The following is a 22,663-nucleotide window of genomic DNA, read 5'->3' as shown; positions in this document are numbered from 1 at the left end:
GCTTGTTCTTTCCTTCAGAAAAGATGTGAAAGCTGCCATGCAGGCATGCTGGTGGGCATGGGAGCTAGGGAGGAACAACCCTTCTGTGGCTTTCTGATAGCCCAGGGGCACTGGTGGGGTGGGGTCTGTTCAGCAGAGGGGGTGTCCTGGGGCAGAAGTTTGAGGATTTGCAGTTTCCTGTAAGCAGAGCAGGGGGAATATGTTAAACCTGCAGCTGGGGGTTGAGTTGCAGTTTTTCCCATCAGCTGGGCAAGGATGGAGTCCTGGGAGCTGGCTGGAGGGAAGGCCTCCTACCTCCTGGCAAAAGTGGTGACTTTTTTTTTTTTTTTTTGTAATCAATCCCATGGCCCTGGAAGGAACCAAGAAATAGCCTTGGAAGTGTTTTGTGCTTTGACTTGAGCCTGTTGTGTTAGTCCCTCACCCTGGGATGCAGGACAGTTGTTCAAAGGTGCCACTTCCCCAGGTCAGTGGTAGGTGATGGAGAGTGGCAGTGTCCTCTGTCTTGTGGAGGGCTTGGAGCCTGAACTGGGGAAAGCAGCTGTAACTGGACAAGAGCTGCATGTCACTGCTTTTGGAAATTACCTGTGTGCTGCATGCCAAGAAGCTGGAGGAATCAACAGTCTCTGTGCAAGCAGTGCCAAGTATAAACTGTGATGATCGTGTTATTGGTATCCCCATAAGAAGAAGAAAAAAGAAAAAAGAAAAAAAAAAAAAGGAAACTATGAATATCCGAGTCCTGCTTCAAGTAATTGTCTTTTGTTGTTGCTTCTGATGTGATGTGTTCTCAAAAATCTCCTGGAACACAAAGGTGTTTCCAAACTGCTCAGTAGAGAATGGCTGTCAAAAAGCTCAGCAGCACCAAGCTGCAGCTTTGTGATTATTTTTCCCCAGAACTGCCCTGCTGAGAAAAGAGATGGCTGGACTTGTACCCTGGCCCATGTGATAGACTCAGGCCCATATGTCAGGGAAGTAGGTTGGATCAGGGAACTGATCCAGGGAAATGTTCCCAACTTGACGTTAGCTCAGGCTATTGTCAGCTTGGGTACTGCCTCACCCTAACAAGGTAGTTGTTGGGGTTTTTTTTAATGTGTCTGTTTCAGAAAGTGTGTAGGTGAGCTCTGGAACAAACTGGTGTGGAATATGAGGGTTCAGACAGGCCTAGGTGTAACGGGCTTAGAAGAGGAATCAGGCAGCCATGTGTAGGGTAAATCTGTCACAGCTCTGTCACAGCTCTGCAGATGCTGATGCCATGGAAATTGTGGTTCAAGAAGCCCTTAAAGCCCAGGGTGCTGGTATTGCAGCTTCCCCTGGAGCAGCCCATGCCCTGTGTCCCTGTGTCCCTGTGTCCCTGTGTCCCTGTGTCCCTGTGTCCCTGTGTCCCTGTGTCCCTGTGTTGTGATGGAGCTGGCAGAGGGACAGGAGTGTGACTCTGACAGAATTAACTCGTATCTGTGTTCTGCTTGGCTCTGCCTGGTGTGGGGCTGATCCTGCAGCCTGCTGGGTGGGTGTTGGGAAGGAGAGGATGTGGCTCATACATGGAACAGAGGTTGAGGTGTAAGGGACTTGGTGACATTGCCAGCACTGTCCTGCAGCATTCTGGTGACTTGTCCCACACATCCAGGTTGGTTTGGTAGCACTTCCTGTTTACCTTTTTGTCTTGTAGGTGGTCCTAGTGAGGGTAAAACAGAGGTCATGCTCTGACTGTAATCAGGGCCTGATGATGGTGATGTTCAGGTTCTGGAGTTCTCATGAAGCTCAAGAGATGAAAACCTAATTCCCATTCTGGTTTGTGTAAGGTTGTGCTGAAATCTCTGCACTCTATCATGTGAGTGGTATTTCTTTTTAAAATACTCCGGAAATAGCTAAGAGAGTGCAGGTTACAGTAAACCTAACATCTCCCTAACAAAGTGGCAGAAGCAGTGCAGAAGAACACAAATAAAGGACACAGAAAAACAGAGGGTGTTGAGATTGAATTAATGTGGCTTTTCCAAAAGCAAACCTTCCATGTACTGCTCTTCTTTGAAGGTGGCAGCAGTTGTGTGGGCAAGACAGATCTGATTTCCACAGGCTGCTTAGATCTGTGAAAGCTGTAAGCAGGGAAGATCTGTGCTGGCTTTCTAACAGGACAGGATGTAGAACAGCTCTCATTTGCTCTGGTCTTGGTGGGGAAAAGATGACAGATGACTGCACTGAAAGGTGAAACCACTTGTAGTTTTTACATGGGAGAAGTGAGCTCAGGGGGGGTCAGGTGCTTGGTGCCTGAGCAGGGAGCAGGCATGGCTGCTGTGAAGGAAGGTTCTGGTGAGGCTGTACAAGATGTGTCTGGGTGTTATTTAGAAAGTGTCCAGGAAAGAAGTCCTGTAACCCATCTGCTGGTGATGGGATGGCACTGCCTTCCCGAAGGTGTAGGGTTAATATTGTTGATAGATAAGATGTACATTGTTTAGGCTTAAGCAGGTGGGCATATGTGAACTACTTGCCACCAGCTGGATGTATTTGGAAGCACAAAGTTGTCTCCCCTGTTTAACTTGGGAGAGAGAAGAGAATTTGGTGTCCTTGGTGAGAAATCTGCCAGGCTTGGCTAGGATACTCTTCTCTCTTCATGTGTGCCCAAGCAGTGACAAGTTCCTGCATGTCTGGCAGAGTGTTCTTAAGGCATTGTTCCTCTGCCTTTGTTGTCAGAGGCAGTGGATCAAATGAATAAATAAAATGCCTGAAGAATGCCAGTGGCTGTGTCCCCAGCAGGAGGCTGAGTGAGGAGTGCTTGGGAGGCTGTGGCCAGAGACTGCTTGCATTATTCCAGGGCTCTGATCTCCTGTCCTGGGCTGCACTGCAAAGTCCTAAAGAACATGGCTGGGACAGAAAGTTGCTGTGCTGGGACCTTTGGAGACCAGTACCTGTAGTTCCTCTGTTTCTGTCCCTGTCTCCTTTTTCCCCTGCTGCCACATCCAGTGATGGTCAGGGTTGTTCCTCCATAAGCCACTTCCAACTTCCCTGGAGTGTGCCTGCACCAGCAAGCAGGATGGTACCAGCAGCAGCAAGGTACAGTCTGTTTCTCTTTGTCAGAGAATCAGTTTGGTTGGAAGGGACCTCCTGAGGTCATCTACTCCAACTCCCTGCTCAAACAGGACCAGCTAGAGCAGGCTGCCCATGGACTGTGTCCTCTTGGGTTTTGAACACCTCCAAGGATGGACACTCTTACCACTTCTCTGGGCAGCCTATGCCAGTATTTTACCACCCTCAGACTGCTTCAAGAAATAAGCAAAATATCTGTTAAGGCTGGAGATAATGCAGTTTGGGGAGGACACCTGAATTCTCTGGTAGCACTGCATGGATCCCCATGCAAGGGCAATATCCTCTGCTCTTCAAGTTAACCTGCTCACAGAGGTGAGGGTTTCTTACATCATGAGTGACAGCAAAAGAGTCAAGGATTATGGGGAGGACCCAACAGAACTGGGTGACTGTGACCCACAGATCAGAGGGGTCTGTTCTGGTTGATACAGGTGACACTTTGGGAGGACAATCCCACCCTTGGAATGGAGGGATTTTTACTGTCACAGGAACCCTCTGAAAAACAGAGTGGATAGAGTAGGTGACAGGAGAGTTTGGGCCCAGTGCATACACACATGTGGTTTTGATCTGTGTCTCTTTTGTGGCATTATCACCCTTAAGTTCTTGTCAGGCATAAGTGTGACCTGACCTGGTGTCTGTGTTTGCAAAAGGAAAAACGAATTATTTTGGGAGTGCTGAGGTGTGTGGGCTGCCAGCAAGGAGGGAAAACAGGAGAGAGGCAAGAAGACTGTTCTTGGTGCTTGCACTTGTTCTTTTGAATCTCTTTTCGAAACTCTTGGTTAGCTTGATTTTTCTTTCCTTCCCCTCTAGGTGGATGAAGAAGCCTCGGTGTGGAGTTCCAGATCATCCCCACCTCCGCCGCAGCCGGAGGAAAAAGCGGTATGCACTGACAGGCCAGAAGTGGAGGCAGAAGCATATAACCTACAGGTATAGCTCCCTCCTTGCCCCTTTCTCTCTGGGGAAAAGTCCTCTACTTGTTTGGTATGCAGATTTTATGAATACTTTTTGAAAACTGGATTTTCCCCGTAGTGCCTGCCTGAGGCTTTGCTTCTCAGAATGTGGTGGAGGGAAGCATTTCAGAGCACTGGAGTAACTGAGGAGTCTGTGCTCAATTACAAAATGACTGCTCAGTAAAGGCACCTAAATCCCAGCCATCAGTTGTGTGATTTTGGCAGGAAAATCCTAGTAAGCCCCTCTCTCTTCCCTTAGAAATCTAAGGCTCTGGCACTTTGATCATGTCTTCTTTAACAAACCATGAAAGCAGAAGGAACATCATTGTCTAAGCGTGTGATGCTTTTTCTCTTTAATGATTTTTGCAACATTTTACTGAATATTTGTTTTTACAGAGGTTTTACAGTTGCTTATGTAGTAGAACTCTATTTTTTTCTCCAGACTTAGGCCTGCTGAGGCAATATGCTGAAGTGGGCTACAGGTGTCAAATGAGTGCTGTGGAGTGATTTTTGTTTCCCAGAGATGTGTTTTGTTTCAGTCATTTCTGTCCTTAGCTTTTGAAAGGGAATTACTGAATGATGCCAATGGAAGTTTCTGACAGCAAGAATGGCATTTCAACATTAAACTAGACAATTTCTAGCTGAAAGTGTAGCCTTTTTTTTTTTTTTTTTTTTTTTTGAGAAGGAAAGGAGGTTTCAGAAGAGTAAAAATGATGAATTGGGAATATATGGGTGAATAAGGCTAAGACAGAGAAAATCAGTAGTGAAGAGGTAGAAATATGAGTGACCAGCATGGGGAAGGTGTCAGAATGTGGAGGAAGAGATATGATGGTGTGAAGGGAAAGAGAATCAGGGGCTGGGGTGCTGGTGTTCTGCCAAGAGCTCTGGTAAAGGAGGAGGAGGATTCTTAAAAGAGACTGCAGGGACTGGGAAGAGGAACTAGTTCAGAGCTTCCACCAATAATAATTCCTTTAACTTAAATTGTAAAGGCACACCTTCCCCTTCTGAAGATCTGAAAGTCAGATCCTGCTTCTAATATTTTCTGGACCTTGGGAAGCACTAATACATAATCCTATAAATAAAACACATCTTAACCATATGCATAACCACAGGAAGCAGGCTGGCAGATGGCTTCACTTCTGCCATTGTCAGACAAGTAGTTTAACTTCCCAGAATTTACATTGTGCCACTCAAGTGATAGGTATCTTGTTTTACCACTGAATGTATCAGTGTCTCTCACCTCTCTGTATTAAATTGAGCCATTTTTGTTAAAGACTGAAAGTTGTTTCTGTTTTCATTACGGAGATATTTCATGTTCTTCAAGCCAAGTTCAATAGGTCTCAAGTCTATTATGTGCACACACAAGAACCACCCCATGAACTACACTTCTTAAGCTGAAGTTACAATAGTGGGAGATTTAGATGCAATTTAACTTTTTTTTTTTTCCCCCCCATAAATTCTATCATGGTCTGGGTTGCACAAGACTGGCAGGTCACTCACTCCTATGAGCACTTAATTCTCAGGACTACTCAAAATACTTAAACTGCTCATATAACTAAGGTTGTATAATTTGTGAAAGGTTTTTCAAAAAGAATTTTAGCAGTCAGTTTTTTCTTACACTGGGTTCCATTTTAGTATGATCGTTTCAGACAAAACCTGAACTAATTTACATTTTTAAGCTTAGTTACTTAACTGTCTGCACCAGGATTTGAAAGAAAGATTGTCAGGTTTTTAGGAAGCGATGCAAGGTCAGCCCAGGTATTGGTAAATTTCTTTTTTTAATTAATGCAAATTTCAGATCAGGGCTGTAGTTTTCTTGGTAACTTTATTTTTATCCTCAAAACCTTACATGTGCCTGCAAAAAGTAAAGAGCCTTTGGAAATAGAAGCTGTGTAGATGTGTTTTTTATTGGAATTATAATGAGAAATCTTGGAGAAAGTCTGCAAATGAAACAACCCTTCTTTCTCATTCACACAGTGTACACAACTATACCCCCAAGGTTGGAGAGATTGATACGAGGAGAGCCATTCGTCAGGCATTTGATGTTTGGCAGAGAGTGACACCACTTACCTTTGAAGAGGTCCCTTACCATGAAATTAAAAATGACAGAAAGGAGGCCGATATTATGATATTTTTTGCTTCTGGTTTCCATGGAGACAGCTCTCCCTTTGATGGAGAAGGTGGATTCCTAGCTCACGCTTACTTTCCTGGACCAGGAATAGGAGGAGACACTCACTTCGATTCAGATGAGCCATGGACCCTGGGAAACTCTAATCATGATGGTAAGAGTGCAGGTCCTTATTCACAACAAAGATAAGTAGAATGTAGACACACCAGAAAGTGTTTATTAGTGGAGCTTTTGCCTCCCATACAATATTTCAGAGGTTTTCAATACATGTATTTAAATGGGTAAATAATTTTATTAGTGAGTTTGTGGCTCTGCATGTCCTTCTGCTGGTGTGAATGTTGGGGAGTGAACAGGAGTGTGTGTGCTGGCTTCTTACAGCTCTCAGGATTTGGACTGTGGTTGCTCTGGGAGGGAAAAGAGAGTGTTGAAACATGAACTCCAGATCCTCCTGGAGTGCTCAACAAGTGCAGTTAGAGTGAGTTGTAATGGTGAACAGAAAGTGTGAGAGAATGAAGACAATTGAAAGTCAGGTCAGTTTGATCCATATTTGTTTTCCCACTCTGTGGTGATAATGTCCCCAGCAGAGGCTGGGGACAGAGAAGAATGATGATGAGGACATGTGTTCTTGTGATACTAAGCAGTGAAGAATTTCTGCATCTTTCTGGCTTGATCTTGCTTTCTAACAGCTATAAGCACTTTCTGATCTATTTTCAAACCTTTGATGGAGGATAGTGATGACTTGTAAAAATATTTACATTGGAAAACCAGAATTTTACAGTGGCCTCATAAAAATACCACTCCAGTTTTTACAGTCTTAGTGATTTGAGAAGGCCAATGAGTCCTTAAACCTCCAGGGATCCAAAGTAATGTTTTGAAACATTTTATAAGGATTAGAAGTTTACTTCTTGTAAAGTGAACTTTACAAGTTAAACATTACTTGGAAGGTAACTCTGGCATGATATTTAAACTGTATAAGAACACAGATGCATTATTGTGGCCATGATGTCTCTGGGGACATCTTCAGAGATAATGTCTTTTGTTAGACCAAAGTGTTATTTGAAAAGGAGAAAAGCTTTCAGGCATGCAAACCACCTTCAGGCCTGGCCTCAAAGTGACAGCTTCCTTGCAGAAGGGGTTGCAAATTGAGACAATCCCTGGAAGTTTTGAGTCAGTGTCAATCAGATCAGCTTTGAAAGGAAATGGAGCTGGCAGGTTCAGTGTGGGAATGCTAATTTGTAGGAAAGCAGCAGTGATATGGTACTTGTCTTCTCAGGAGAAGTCATGTTTCTTGGCATGTTTAAGTGGTAGATTAAATGTAGGCAGAGACAGAGAGAGGTCATATCCTGTGGGATGTGGAAGGGGGAGTGTGGGAGGTTACAGCATGGCAGAAACACTCTTGTTATCTTGAAGTGGATTTTTATTCTTAGGTTTGTGGCTGGAGGGCAGTTTATGGGTTCCTCTTGAGGATGAGGACTGACAGAGTCTGAGTGATTGCCTCCTGGGAGCTGCTGTTGTGTTCCTGCTTTCTCAGAGGAGTGCTTTAGGGTGGTTTGGGTGCTGGGGATGACATCCAAGGGAAGGCCATGGATGAACCCTGGGAGTGAGGGAGACCTGAGACCTGGGATAGACCTTCCTTACAGGAAGGTGGAAGGGAAGGTTTTGCCAAGTTGTGCTTGTTGGGGTTTTCTGGTTTTGGTGTAACCTTAGCAAGGTTGGGAGGCAGCTTACAGACTGGCAGGGATGGCTCTGGGGGATGTTCTCTGCTGAGTAGGATGTTCTGACTTAGGTTTATCACTTTTTTTGAAGTTTTTTTGGCACAATTTTCAGAATGGCATTTGAGAGCAATGTATACAACGAGTAAAGGGTCTCTTTTTTATCCAAAGCCATTTCTTATTCAGTACTCATGTGTCTGTTAGAAGAATATGATGTATTTCTCTACTGTGCTGAGTGACTGCCATGAGAAGTGTCCTCAAAGTGCCTGAAATTGGTATTTATGGGGCTGAAGTGCACTCCAAATGTGGAAATGGATGGAAGAGTTGAGATTTCCATCCCAGAGGATAAATGTCATTTGTGTACTTGTTTTCAAATAACCATGCTGCAGAGACTGGGTGACACAGTTATTTGAATTTTTTTTAAGGAGTCACCAGTGAGGATGGTGAGAATGGGGAGGTTGGATTTGTCCCCACCACCTCAGGAAGTGCTGATGATAGGAAGGGAGTTCTGTGTGTTGAGGGGAACAGGGGTAAGCCTGTAGTCAGAACACTTTAGGAGTCTTAAACTTGAGGGATGTGATTTTTCCCTGTGTTCTTATCCTTGGTATGCAAACATGAAAATGTGCTGCCTCCTGACTGGATGATCCAGGCCTTTTTGGGAGGGTTTTTCATTCTGTTTCACAATCCATTGTCACTGGAACTCTCACTATCTCCAGGTTCTCACCTCTGTGTTTCACTTGAAATGCTGTGAGCAGGTGCTCTGCAGGTCTTAAAAAGTTTCTTCTTGGTCATCAGAGGTTTCCTGCAGTGTGATCACCTCACTGCCTGGTTTTTGATGGAAACAAGGTGTTAGCAAGGATAATGTTGTAATTTTAACAGGAAATACTTCTTCAAACATAGTCTTGCTTGTCCTTATGATACATATTTTGGGGCAATGAGTTTGCTCAGCCTGGACAGAAAAGAAACTGTTTTAACCAGTCAGCATCCATTCAGTGATGACTGAAATCTTGAAATAACCATGAAGTAAGTAAAGTATCTTTATGTCAACCTGTGAAATAAATATCACCATGTAGAACACTCAGTTCCTGACATGAGCAGTTGAAGGGAAGATCTGACCAGTCTGTCGGAGCCTTGCAGCAGTTGTCAAACTATGGGCACAAAGCTGTGGCCAGCAGAGCAGGATGCTGCAGCTGGCACTGAAGGGCCTCAGAGCACTTGGCTGATCTCTTCAGGCTGTATAATTTTCTTACAAACCAGTACAATCTGCAGCTTTACTTTTCCTGCTCTACATTTGTCTTGCTGTGTTGTGGCACCTGAAGAGTTTCAGTGAGTTCATGTTTGGATGCAGCTGTCATCAAACAGAAGAAGCTGTTTTGGAATCTTCACTAGTGGTGCAAATTGTATGGATAAAGGCAAGATTTTGCACTAGACAGAAAAAATGAAGAATGATTTCAACAAATCTTTCTATGAAAACAGCTGTCTCTGAATTGTACATGGAAGATGTGACAAACCCTGTTGATGAAAGCTTCTGTCCTTAAAGATACCTTGTGCTAATCCACTGGGGTTTATTAGCAGTTTATACAGGATGTGTATAGGATTTATACACACATTCTCATTTTGCATGGTCATTGTTATCCTCATTTTGCCCCCTGTGGACAGCATGACCATTACCATGTCCCTTAAAATGATCAGTATAATCAGAAAAACTATAATGCTGTGTGTTGTCTTTCTGAGAAGGTGGGGGCACATGCACCAACACTTTTGTTGTCTTCTGCTGTGAAGAATAATCCTGCATAGGCTTTCAAAGTGACTGCAAAGTTTCCTGGATCTTAGTCCCAGTTCCACTCATGTACAGTTCCTTTAGCTGAGCAGGACTGTGCTTTCAGTTCATGATTGATGATTTATCACCTTAGTTGTGCTGCCTTCTCTTACATTCCCACAAGCAAGCTGTGGAAGATTACTTTAGGGTAATATGATGAGGATATGCAAAACCAGGTAGGAAGTTGCATTCCTGAAGCAGTTCTTGTTGTCTGGGATCATGAGATACAGAATTCAGCTGCTGAGTTTTCACATGAAAACATCAATGGGAGCAGCTAGAAGCTTGAGGCAGAATATTTCTTGAAGGTCCTTTCCAACCATGGTGATTCTGATTCTGTTGGAATTTGGAAGGATGAGAGCAGTGACATGGCAAAGAGGATACAGCTGAAAGGGAGAATGAGTGCGGGTTTGTGTTTACGGAGAAATCACCTACACAGCCACACAGAGAAGAGCAGCAGGTGCTGGGGACTCAGATGGGGTTTATTTTCTGAGAGGTGCTCTCCCCAGGAATGAAAGCAGCTCCTGGCCTTTAGCTTATCCCAGACTTGTAGCAGCAGGGGCTCTGCCTTGTTAGGCTTGGTGTGAGCATGTGGAGGCAACTGAAGGTGTTTTGGAAGGTGTCTCCCAGCAGTACGTTGTGTGTAGCTGCTCACAGACACAGAATTTGGCCACTGAGGTCACTTCAGTGTCCCAAGTGCTTGCATTACCAGAAGTGATGTAGACACCAAAGATGATTTTGCTCTACTTTCTCCAAGTCTTGGGCTTTTTTTGCTTGAAATATGCTGTGGAAACAGCCAAGCAGACCTCAGAGTGCCCATATCAAGGCTCAGAGTCACTGCCAGACATTGCTCACTGTGGGCAGCAAAGCCTGGGAGAGGGGAAGCAGCCTTGGCCCTGCTGGGATCTCTCTGCCTTGGCTGCCTCCCATTCTTGCCTAATTTGGCTCTAGCACAGAGGTGCTGCATCCAATCCATCATTGCTGGCCAAATCAAGTGTTTCATGTGAAATCAATAATTATATGTGTATTTTCAGCAACAGGTTGCAAAGGAATCCTGAGGAGCTGTTTAAATACCCACATAACACGTCTGCTTTTACACCCTTCTGACAACTCAAACATTTGTGTAATCCAGGTTAATTACAGGAGGTAAATTTTAATCTCCAGTTTAACACTGCAAATAGTATCAGTGATAATCCCAGGCAAATCTTCTTCATGGTTTTCTAGAAGAAAAAGGCAGCTGCTGTTCTGCATGTTGGCAGCACTGTGCCACTAAATCCCTGCAGGTGTTACAGCTGGGAGATGTGGTTGGGGATGGGTATTGGCTCCATTCCTCTGCTGGAAGTGACACTTTCTCTGTCACCATCACTACCTGTGTCATACTGGTGCTGGCAGCACCCACCTCCCCAGTACCACCCCTGCTCTTGCTGTGGGGTTGGGTGACCACCACCACCCTGTCTGTCAGTCTGTCCCTGCAATCAAGATGTCATTCCAAAGCTGATGTCTACCAGGCACCATGCTGCTCAGGAAATGCTGTGAAGCTGATGATGACTTGGAATGGAGCAGGACTGATGTAGGGAAGACATTTTCTACAATAAGTACTGAGATATCCATGCCCTGACAGGGATCACCAGAATTTTTTGCTTTCAGCATGCCCAGAGCTGAGCTTTGAGTCCCTCCCTGTTCCTGCTGTGGCTCTAGGAGTGGGAACATGGCCCAGGGCAGCCCCTGCAGCTGCTCCAGGAAGCAACCACAGTTATTCTGATAGAGATTCAGCCTGGAGAAGAGGAGGTTCTGGGGAGCCCTCACAGTGACCTTCCAGTGTCTGCAGGGGCTCCAGGAAGGCTGAGGGAATGTGTGCAAGGGCCTGGAGTGATGGGCTGAGGGGCAATGGATTTAAATTAGAGAGGAGCAGATCTGGATTGGATGTTAGGAACAAGTTCTGTGCCATGAGGGCAGTGGAACAATGGCACAGGGTGCCCAGGGAGGGGGTTGAGGCCTCATCCCTGGAGATGTTCAAGGTGAGGCTTGAGGAGGCTCTGAGCACCCTGATCTGGGTGAGGGTGTCCCTGATACTGCAGGGCTTGGACTGGGGGACCTTGAGAGGTCCCTTCCAATTCAAATTATTCTGTGATTCTGTGACTCTAAGCTCCACATCCAGTCTGATAGCTTTGCAGTTCCCAGGATTCCCCTTTCATTATCCTGCCATCCAGATCCTCTTCCACAGCTTCACACCTGGCTCCAGTTCTTGGTGTAAATGTGTGTTTGCCACTGGGACTCTTTAGGTACTGGCAAGAAATGCTGAGCTTTGCTAGGAGCAGCTAAACAAAGGTGTAGTCATTACAACAAACATTTCCCCATAGATCCTGGTGGGTTCCTCTTGAGGCTTCTTTGGAAAGTTTCCTGTTCAGGGCTTCTGAAGCAAAGCCAACCCAAAAGAGTGCCAGCATTTACAGGACACTGCCAGAACAGGAGATGGGACTTCATGGCTGCTTTCCAGTTTACTTCTGCAGAAGTTCTGGAGAAAAAGGGCCTGAACCACCTTCTAGGAAGACATCTATTAGCCACAGAAGAGAGGAGCTGGGCAGATTTTTCTCTGTGATTCCACCACAAGGACAAGAATTGCTTCAGTGGACATCTCCCTGGGCAGCAAGGAGTGTGAGCACTCCTGAAGCCACCATCTGGACCTTGCATATGTTCAGGAACCTGAGCAGGTTTTTCAGGACAGCCAAATACTGTCTGAGCTGACTGATGCAAATGTTCAGCAAGGATCTCAAGGAGAAAGCTTTGATTAGAGTCACTCATTTTGAAGGGGAGTCTTGTGAGCCTGGGGCTGGGGACAGGCACAGCCTTGAGCTTCCGTTCAGCTTCCCAGGCACCACGTGCAGGGTGCTCTCTGCAATGGAGATTTCCTATTTTCTATCCTGGCAGAATGAATACCAGAAACCTTCCTGGTTGTTTTGGCATCTGTATCCCTGTTCCTAACAATGGGATCCTCTCTCTCCCTTGGATGTGTACAGTGGGATTCAGTTGCAGAAGCCAGGCAGGCTTCGGGACAGCCACTCTGCTGTCCCAGCTTGGGCCATTCCATGTTAAAAAAATCACATGTGCCAAGTGAATTGGAGCTTGACCCTGAATGTCCTGGTACTCTTTTGATTTCTGCTATGAGTACAAAGTTCTTAAAATGGAGAAGGCACCTCCAGATGTTCTGCCACAGCAGTCCCTCTGCTTGGAGCCTGTCCCACGGATGACACTGACCATTGCCTTTATGCATTTGGTCCATCTTAGGTTCCTCTGGAGAATGTCCCAGGCTTCTGATCCTTGCTGCCTTTACTGTCCCACCTGAGTCCTGTTGTCTGCTCACTTGTCTTCAATAATCTTGAAGCTACCAGAGATCCAGGATGGAGATGGAGGGGTTCTTCTCAAAAATGCAGTTACTCAGCAGTGTCATTATATTCATGGGCTGTGTCTAACTAGAAGAGGTTCTTCTACAGACTGTCTCAAGGAATAGGTGTATGGCTTTGCCTGTTCAGGTTCATGGATCTGGGAGGAATCAATGTCTTTTGATGTTCTCAATAGTTTGACCTTGAGTGAGAAACAGAATTGAAGAACCATGCTTTTCTTTCTTAATTTCTGGAACTTAATTTGCAGGCTGGTGCTGCAGGTCTCCAGTCAGGTACTTGAGCTCTTCCCTCCTCCTGCACAAGGAGCCATGCACACACTTCCCCCATCCCTGCCATGTTTTTCCCAGACTGCTTTCTCTTTCTTTCCCTTTGACCCAGGGGAAGGTTGAAGTGTCCACCATGTGAACCAGCTTTCTCTTCCTTTCTCCTGATGTGGTTTATCTTGTTGCTGCTCCAGCTCTTGGGCCCAAATGCAGGAGTTGTGGAAATGGCTGAGGCAAGGAGAGGAGCTGCTGCCCTGTCAGCTGCACAGTGCACATCTTGAACATAAACCCATAGCAGGACTATTGCACATCTACATTCTGGGTTGAATTTTGTTTCTTCCAACCTCTCTGTTAGTCTCTGCCCACCCTTCTCCTTGCCTTTTTGGGTTTTTTTCTGCTTGCTCTTTGTCACTTATTTTCATCCAGAAAGCTTTTCTGGTTCCTTAGCTGCATCTTTTTGCAAAGCCAGCTTCACTTCTGCAGTTCGGGCATGGTTGAAACCAGTGATGTTTACCAGGAATGGAGTGTGGGGTTTGGGGTCCCCAGTGCATCAATGGGATCAGCAGACATCCAGTGCAGGAGCCCTGAGGTGATAAGGGACTGGAGCAAGAAGAAAGCAGGGGAACTGGGCTTGAGGAGCTATTATGGACAGGACAGAGCCACACTCCCCTTGGATGTGAATGGAGAAAGGAGCAAAAAGCAGTGGGCACAGGCACCAGTGAGGAAAACCCCATCTGGGCATGGAGACAAAGATTCTTCACTGATGGAATGGTGCAACTCTGAGGCTGTGGAAGCTCTGTCCTTTCAGACTTCCCAAACTTGGCTGAATGGTCCCTTGAGCAACCTGATGTGGTTCTGAGCTGAGCCCAGCTTGAAGCAGAAAGTTAAACTTGGTGACCTCCAGACATACCTTTCAGTCTACCTTTTTCTTTAATTCCTTGGCATAAGCAAACAGACTGAATTTAGTTTAGCAAATTGCAGTTACTTCTGACAGCAGCTCTGAGCTGTGTTCAGCTCATAAAATTATCACCAAAATCAGGAATCTCTTTATATTGAGATTCCCCATGGAAGAGGACTGATGGTGCTCGTGGGTGCATAAAGCAGAAGCTACAGTGGGTTTTGCCAGATGCTTGAAGTACTCTTGAAGTACCACCTCTTATTGTTACTTTTTTTTTGGTTTTTATTTTGACATGCAAGAACATACAAGGTTTCTGTAACCATTTACTTGATGAATAATGAACATTGAATGAATGTTAGGATACCTAAAATAACAGCTCCCCTAGTATTATGCAGTGTATGTTAATTTGGCTTTTTTTTTTAAAAATAAATCTGGTCAGGAAAGTCTTTATTATAAAAGGCTTCCAAGTGTTTCCAGTCTCTTTGGAAGCATTGTCAACAGAACATTTATTATCCTATCTGATTTGTTTGATTACAATTGTGATATTTTAAGTGGAGGGAGGAGACCAAGAGGAATGAAGAGTATCCAGTTGCTCTTCTTTTCCTTTGAGATTTGTATTGGTATCCACTCTATGGGTATCAGCTCCATCTACTTGCAGCCTGCTGACCTGACTTGCATGCTTGCTGAGAAAGAACACAGCTCCCTGAACCCTCTGCCTTCACTTGTCATATTGTTGGACCTTTACAGTCCTTTATCCTCAATCAGTTCCTGTTTCCTCTGCATTTTGCCTTGCTTTCTGTCTCATTTCTTTCTTATTTTACCACTTTTTTCCTTGTTCATTTTCCATGGCAATGCTGAGGCCAGCACAGACAACCTCCAAGGTATCAATGCAAGGAGCAAGTTGACAGAATGTGTCCTCACATTGCAGCACACGAGATCTTTGTGCTGTTCAGCTGTTAAATACATTTTTAATTTTCTTTCTCTGATTTCTTAGGTACAGAGGAATTCCACATCTAAAGAGTTGTGTTCTAACAAAGGGCATTTTGAATCCATCATTATTTTTCAGGCTTCTGACACTTGTTGAAAACGAGCATCAGAGCTGCTCTGGAGTTACTCGTGTGTCCTTTAAGAGAAGACTTCTTGTCTGAAAGACTTGCATACAGATGTTGGAAGTCAAGTGGGGCATAAATTATATTAAAATTTTGATGTCTTCTATCAGGCCTTTTGCTGATACATCACTCCACCAGATCATGCTGTTGGTCAGTATTTTTGTTCACTGAAGAAGCCCAGTTCAGTGCTTAGTCCCTAGAACATACTCATTTAACATTGGCTTTTTCCTCTACCCGCTTAGGGAGACTTGTTCCCCTAAGACAGAATGTTCTAAAATCTCATGTTAATACTGAACCAAATTGGAGCAAGTGTGCAGACACCTGGTGTCAGGACAAGCAGCCACAGTAGAAAGCAATTGGATCAGAACCAAGTGGCTTAAACCAGCAACACGTTGATATCACATCCCTTTCATATCAATTCAAAAAGCAGAAGGCCATGAATAGAAAACCTGCAAATTAATTTTTTTGCAAAAGTAAAATGAAGAGAGAAAGGCCACCAGCACAGATGGAAGAGTTCTTCAGATGCTTCACTCCTGGACAGCATCTCTGTAAGTAATGCTTCCTTTTCTTGTATCTGCTCTCATTTTGCAGCCATGGGAGTGGCATTGCAGCTTGGGCAGTCTGGGTTTTACAGCTTTGCACTGTTGGCAGTGCTAGTTCTTGATTACAGCTGAAATTCATTAATAAGGATTGCCTGCAAATTCCACTTCCAAAACAATGTACGTGTAAACACACTTGGTGTTCACTGGATTCTATAAAGAAAATTATTATCTATTGCTTTGGTCTGTAATTGATACACAGAGTATGAGGAGTTGTGTGGGTATATGGAATCCTGTTCAGTTCTGTATAATCTAAGTAGAATATTTTACTTCTTTTTACAGAGAATGGAATTGGAATACACTGAGATTCATCAGAAGGAGTCAGTAGGGATCAAAATGAGGTGTCATTCCCTTAAAAAGGAAAACAAAATGAAAAGCAGCTGTGAAAATGGCAGGGCATGAGAATCAAGGTGAGCCAAAAAGTCTCTTTTGTAAAGCAGAAAGAGATGATATGAAGCGAGCCAAGGCCCAGCAGTGTAGCTCATAAACTTGCTGAAGGGGAGAGGAGTGAAACAACAGATGTTCATGATGACAAAAAACAAGAGAAATTGGTGAATTCTTGAGAAGAGTTTGCTGGTCATTTCAGCCAGAGGTGGGCTGCAGTGTCAGCAGTGAAGTGAACCCAATTCACTGGATTTTGGCATTGCAGCCAGGTGGAAAACTTGGGAGGCTTTTTTCTCCCTTGTTTCTGATGAAGAGCACATGATTTACAGATAGTTCAAATAATATGCTTTCACTACCCAAATCCCCCCAAGATCACTTTGAGGGGGGATTGTCTCTTACATCCCACTTCTCTTATTTCTCAGTCCCACTCAGTCTTTACAGCCCCCTCAGAAACCTTCTGAGGGAGAGGAGGACAAAGTCAGTCTCCTGTCCTAGGTAGAAAACACCATCTCTGTGGCAGAGAGCTCCTCTCAGAGCTCCCCCAACAGCACTTTCTCTGTTGCCACCTCCAGGAGTTAAATTTTATTCTCAGTCTGAAGAATCTCAAATAGCACAAAAGGGCTTGTGCTGCTCTCTGTAGACCCTGATGTACTTAAATATTTTAAAAAAGATAAACTACCAGCATCTTCTTTTCAAGGCTCTTGGAAAAAAGTCATATCTACATTTTCCATGTTTTTATGAGTATTTTTCTTTGCCATCTATTTTACAGAATTAGGGATTGATATACTAATATAGGCAAATACAAGTTTTTATTTTGGGATCAGTAAATCCTCAGTGTTTAATAGCTTATTGACTTACAGCCTGCACATATGAAAAACAGGAAATTTTTTCAGCAGAACACTCTTGTTGCATTGAATGTCAGGCTGCTGAGCCTGCTGAAACAGTCACAACTTCCTCTCTCTCTCTCTGACTCCCAACTTTTGCCTCTGCCTCAGTCACTCAGTTTTGGTTTCACCATTGCAGATAAATATATTCTCTTTTTCCTGTGAATTTCTACAGGAGATTGTCCTTACAGTGCCATCTGTGCCAGGTCAGGTAAAGCACAGATTGCAGCATTAATCAGGTCTGTAACACAATGAGTAGACCTGGGCTGCACATTTCTTTTTGAGGAGCATAAGGCAAACAACCTGTATCCTGTATTTCACCAGGGCTGGTCACATAACTGCAGTTCTTTGTCCTTCTGCAGTCACTTGATCTCATGGAGGTCAAGTTTAAAGGGGCTGTGGTACAATTTCTGCTAAGGCTGCAGAAACTCCTGCTTCTGTCTCCAGTGAAGCTGTTAAAGAGTTTTCATTAAGTCCTTAAGGTGCATAATACTCCTTGCTATATTAATAACAACAGTAGTTTAAGAACAAAAGGATACCTATGTTTCTTTTTAATATGTGTTTTGTTCCTTTCTAGACAGAAAAGGTGATTTCCACATCTCATTTGATGCAAGTAAATGGAAGAGCAGTGACACTGCTGCTTCAGGGTCTTTGGAAGATGGAAGAGCTTTTCTTGAGCAGAGAATGGTGTGGAGATGAATGGAGGAGAACAGAGAAATCAGAGATCTTCTGCTTTGACAGTTCAGACCTGAAGATGCGAGAACCAAGGCATAGCTTAGAGTAGCCCTAAAGCTTCTTTAACTTGTGCCTGGAAAACAGTTGTGTTCTGTGTGGCTGTTGAAGTGGAAGGGATCATTTTAGTGTATTTAAAGCATGTTTAGTTCATGCCATCTTTTCTGTAATTACCCTGGCATGCTATTGTCACAACCAATGATCTGACTTCTTCAGTATCATCCGTACTTCAATAAAATATTAAAATTTAACCTTTATATGTCTTTTTAATTGCATCTGAGTGAGCTGCAATATGTAGAGGTGTGAGCTTGATGCTCCAGTTCATGAAGTGTCAAACTGCTGTGGCAAAGATCAGTGATCCATGGGTGCTTCTGTGTTTTTTAAGCAGATCCACAGTATTGTTCATACTTTGTGTTCTCCTAAGCTCTGCCCAGGATTTACCCTTCACTGTGCCAGGTGCTCTACAGAGTCTACCTGCATTCCTTGTAGCTGTATGTACAGCTGTGGTGCTCAGGGGTAAATACTGACAGTAATATCCCAGCATTGCCAGAAGGGTATCCCTGGGACCTGGTACTGGAACCTGACAGGCATTTAAATGAGGGGTTTTGCCAACCTGCAGCAGTTGGATGCCCTGCCATGCACTGAGTCACTTGGCCAAATAAAGAAAAGGGTCTGATAGAGTTTTTCCTAATTAAAAGGAATGAAACTGCCCAAGAAGGCATGTGCTAGCATTTCCCCAAAGACAAACCTTTCTCAAGATGTCTGTTACCTCATTTAACAGCCATTTTTCCAGCTGAAGTTGAAAATTAAAGGAGCATAAGTGATGGGGTGTATGACTAAAAGGTAGATCATACATAAATCAGTTTATCTGTGACTACAGTTTCCTGCTTTCTTGCAGTAAAATAATGTGTTTTGTATCTCTGTAAGGAGGGGATGTAGATTAGAACCAATTTGAGAGTGTTTTAACCAAGGAGCCAGTTTTGATGTGTGATTATATTGCAATTTCTCTTTAGTTACCTCAGCTGGGAGTACACCAGCTAGCAGGAGGTTTATTCTGAACACAGTTTTGAAATTAGAACACAGTTGGATTGTTTCTAATTAAGACAGTTCAACTAAAAAGGATGCTTCAGGTTGTGTGTTCTGTGTCTGGGTGTGCACGGGGAGCCTGGAGCTTTACACTGAGTGTCAGGTAAGGGCTGTGCTCCCCTGCTGCAGCATCCTGCAATGCTTTTGTCTTGTTAAAGGTGTGTTCTCCATGGTACCTGTCCCTGGTGATAACATTGGTTTGGTAAGGAAAACCCATCAGCAACTTTAAAGCTCGATGAACTGTGTTTCTTTATGTTTTAGCACAAGAGATCAAACTTAATTCAGTCAACCAGATGACAAAACTGCTCTCAGTTTTACAGGGTCATCCTCTCTCTGGTGCTTTTTGGTGGACTTCTGAATGCCTCCTGAGAACTGGGAAGGAGAAAGCTCAGACAGGTCTCTGACCAGACCTGATTATTTTGTAGAGATGGTGCAAACAAGCAGAGTTGTTGGATTTCCCTTAAGGCTTTCCCTGCAAATGCAAAGCCAAGGCAGTCAGTTCCTTCTTTCCCCTCCTGTCTCCCCCAGGTGCTGGGTGTACCCCAAACACAGCTTTCAGGTGTTACTTGGTCTTATGGGAGGGGCTTGAACAGGAATTGAAGCAAATTTATCTGATTGCCTGAGCAGTAAAGTGTCAAGCCAGGTTGTTCTTTCTTCCTCCTGAATCTTTCTTCAAGAAGATGGAAGTTGTTAGAGTGCTGTTTGGGTCAGAGACATTGCTGCATGGCCAAGAAGTTTCAGAACCCGTTGCAGGGGGAGAGGGTTTTTTCAGGACCCCTGAGGATGAGCTGAGTGGGCAGTGTCCAGAGGGCAGGCATTTGGTTTGTGTAGAAACAAGTAATTGAAGGTTCTCTAAAGCTATTTTAAATTAGGATAGTGTCCAACCTTATGCTCCTGACAAAGGTTTAGCACATAAAGTAGATTTTTATGTAGACTTACATGGAGACAGGTTCTGGACATGTTGCCAGACCCTTCAGATACTTCAGCAAGGAGGAAAATGTCACTGCCTTGGTCAGGGAAAGGTCTCTCCCTCACTTGGCATGGACACAGCCCCTCAGCCTGGTTTAGAAGCTCCTTGGTACAGAGGTGACTTCTCTCAGGAGAGCCAGGTCTGTCCCAGGTGAGTTTTTCCATGGGTCTGCGTAGTGCTGGGCACAGTGAAAACTCTGCTTTCATGAGCATTTCAGTGATAGAGGAGAGTAAGTTCATTTGATTTTCAACAGGATTTTGAGTCACTGAATCTCATTTGAAGCTGGGTGGATCTTCAAAGCTTGGGTGTTTTTGAAAACCCATGAAGAGCAATCAGTCCTCCAGACCTGACCATGAAATTACTTCATGCATTTCATATTCTGCTGTTAGATACTTTGTTAACATGCTGTGCACACACCAGATTTTTCAGCAGCAGATGAGGAAAAAATATAAAGTCCCCGTTTGGATTTCTTGAATACAGAAATCACAGAATTTAAAATACATATGTGGCTAAATTTTAGCCCACATCTGGTTTTGGACATTTGTATTTGAACATTGATCTGAAATGTGTGTGGATATTTGGACATTTTTTGCATATTCAGGTGTTTACACCCCTCCAACCCCAATGTTTGGACAATTTAACCCTTTTGGTGTGGTGTGGCTGCCCAGCTGAGCACTGTTCGGTACTGACTGAGGTGCTGGCAGAGCTGGGAAGACTTACAGAGCTCTGACCTTACACTGTGGTGTATTTATGTCTGTCAGTGAAGCCAGGAGTCATTAACGTGTGGGGATAGTTCTGGAGGAATCACTGCTGCAGCTCCTGTCCCAGGGTGGTCGCTGTAGGATGGATGAGGCTGGAGGGGTGGGGACAGGAGCTCCAAAGCACCCCCTGAGCTCCTGTGCCAGGGCTCCTGCTCTCTGCCTTTCCAGCAAAAGCAGAGGAGCCCAATTGGAGCTGAATTTAGGGCTCAGGCATTTTGTGGGCAGGAGGAGACTCTTCCATCTGTCCTTCTTGGTTGTGTCTTCATCCCTCCCTCACACAGCAGTGCCTGTGTCACCTCTCATCTCAATGTGCCAGGACACCCAGGGACCACACTGGATCCAGGAGAGGAGGGACCCAGACCCATGGGAATGAAGAAGAGTGGGTGCCTGTACCTAGAGCTGAAGGTACCACTCCTGACAGCCCCTCAGGGCTCCTCAGCCCTTCCTCTTCCTGTCAGAAGCATTTCCCTTCTTTCCTCCCTCCTCTTTCTTCTTCTTGACATTGGGATTCAACCCAACCTTCCCCTGTGTGGTTCTGCCTCCTGCAGGATGGTGCTGTCTGGGCTCACCAGGATGGTGCTACCTGTGCTCACCAGAATGGTGCTACCTCAGGATGAGCTCATCTCCTGCAGGATGGTGCTACCTGAGCTCACCAGGATGGTGCTCACCACCTCCTGCAGACGTGGCAGTGCCAGGAGTCCAGCAAATAGAAGTCAGCTGAGGAGCCTGTGGCAGAGGAGATGGGGCTGCCCCAGCTATCCAGGTGTCATGGGGGGTGTTAGTCCTGGTTTTCTCTGACCTTCCAGGTGCCTTGCCAGGTGCCTTGCTGATCTCCAGCACTGAGTGGTCCAGGTCAGATCAGAGCCTGGCACCAGAAGACCCAGAAGGGGAACACCACTTCTTTCCCACCAGTAGCGGGAAGAGCCTTTCTTGCTCCTGAGGCTCGACGAGCTGCTGGCCTCTCCATTGCCTTGCACAGAGTGAGCTCCTCTCTGTGGGTGTGTGTCCCACCTTTATTGGCCCCCTGGTAATAGGGGACCTGCCCTAACCAGGCACAGGTGGACTGACACCCACTCTTTGGCAACTCGAGGCACCTGGTTTATCTTGTTTCTCTACACCCACCATGCAGACTGGTAGTGCTCCCACCTCTCCTGGCAGCAAGTGATGGCATCAGAGCAGCCTCTTTGGTTGCCCATGTTCTGTAAACTCTCTACAAGAGAGTCTGCAGTCAGTGTCCTGTCATTCCAGGCCTGTTCCACCTGCTCTGGGGTGGGCATGGTCCTGGGGTGCTGATGGGCTGGGAGCCTCCAGCCCAGTCTGTGGCAAGGACTGGGAAAGCTGCACAGACTTTCAGGAGCAGAACCATCTCCAGGGGTTGCTGTGCCATAGCATAGCAAAGTGTTGGCTTCTCAGCTTGTGGGTTGGTGGGGCTTGGGATTGCTGGATCTCTGCACTAACCTGGCTGTGTCTTCCTCCTTCCCACAGGGAATGATCTCTTCCTGGTTGCAGTCCATGAGCTGGGACATGCTCTGGGCCTGGAGCACTCCAATGACCCCAGTGCTATCATGGCTCCTTTCTACCAGTACATGGAAACACATAACTTCAAACTGCCCCAGGATGACCTCCAGGGAATCCAGAAAATTTATGGTGAGCAACACTCCCCCCTCACCCATTTACACTCAGCTGGAGTCCAGGGAATAGCTTTATAGCCACAGGGAGCCCCCAGAATGCTTGGAGCTGGGGATTGGATTTCCTGCCCCAGCTGAGCAGGGAATTCTCCACTCCTTGATCCCCATCCAGGTGCCAGCTGACTGTGTCCTGCTGGCAATGTCTGTGCACAGCTTGGGTAACCCAACCCCTCTGATTTCACTGCTGCTCCATCCCTCACTGTGTCCCCA

General features: G+C 45.2%; 1 protein-coding gene across 1 annotated transcript in view; it reads left to right on the top strand.

The window, feature by feature from the left end:
• The window catches only part of MMP24 (matrix metallopeptidase 24), a 41,823-nt gene that overhangs the window by 3,348 nt on the left and 15,812 nt on the right, over positions 1 to 22,663 (top strand). Inside the window, exons 3-5 of the mRNA XM_030463278.1 lie at positions 3,883 to 3,999; positions 6,000 to 6,304; positions 22,251 to 22,412. Of these exons, the coding sequence (XP_030319138.1) occupies positions 3,883 to 3,999; positions 6,000 to 6,304; positions 22,251 to 22,412 (584 nt within the window). The remainder of the gene's footprint in view (positions 1 to 3,882; positions 4,000 to 5,999; positions 6,305 to 22,250; positions 22,413 to 22,663) is intronic.

Source organism: Calypte anna, chromosome 20 (genome assembly GCF_003957555.1).
Source record: "Calypte anna isolate BGI_N300 chromosome 20, bCalAnn1_v1.p, whole genome shotgun sequence".
NCBI classification, from domain to species: domain Eukaryota; kingdom Metazoa; phylum Chordata; class Aves; order Apodiformes; family Trochilidae; genus Calypte; species Calypte anna.
The sequence above is the reverse complement of the archived record's forward strand: the minus strand, read 5'-3'. Positions and strand labels throughout refer to the sequence as shown.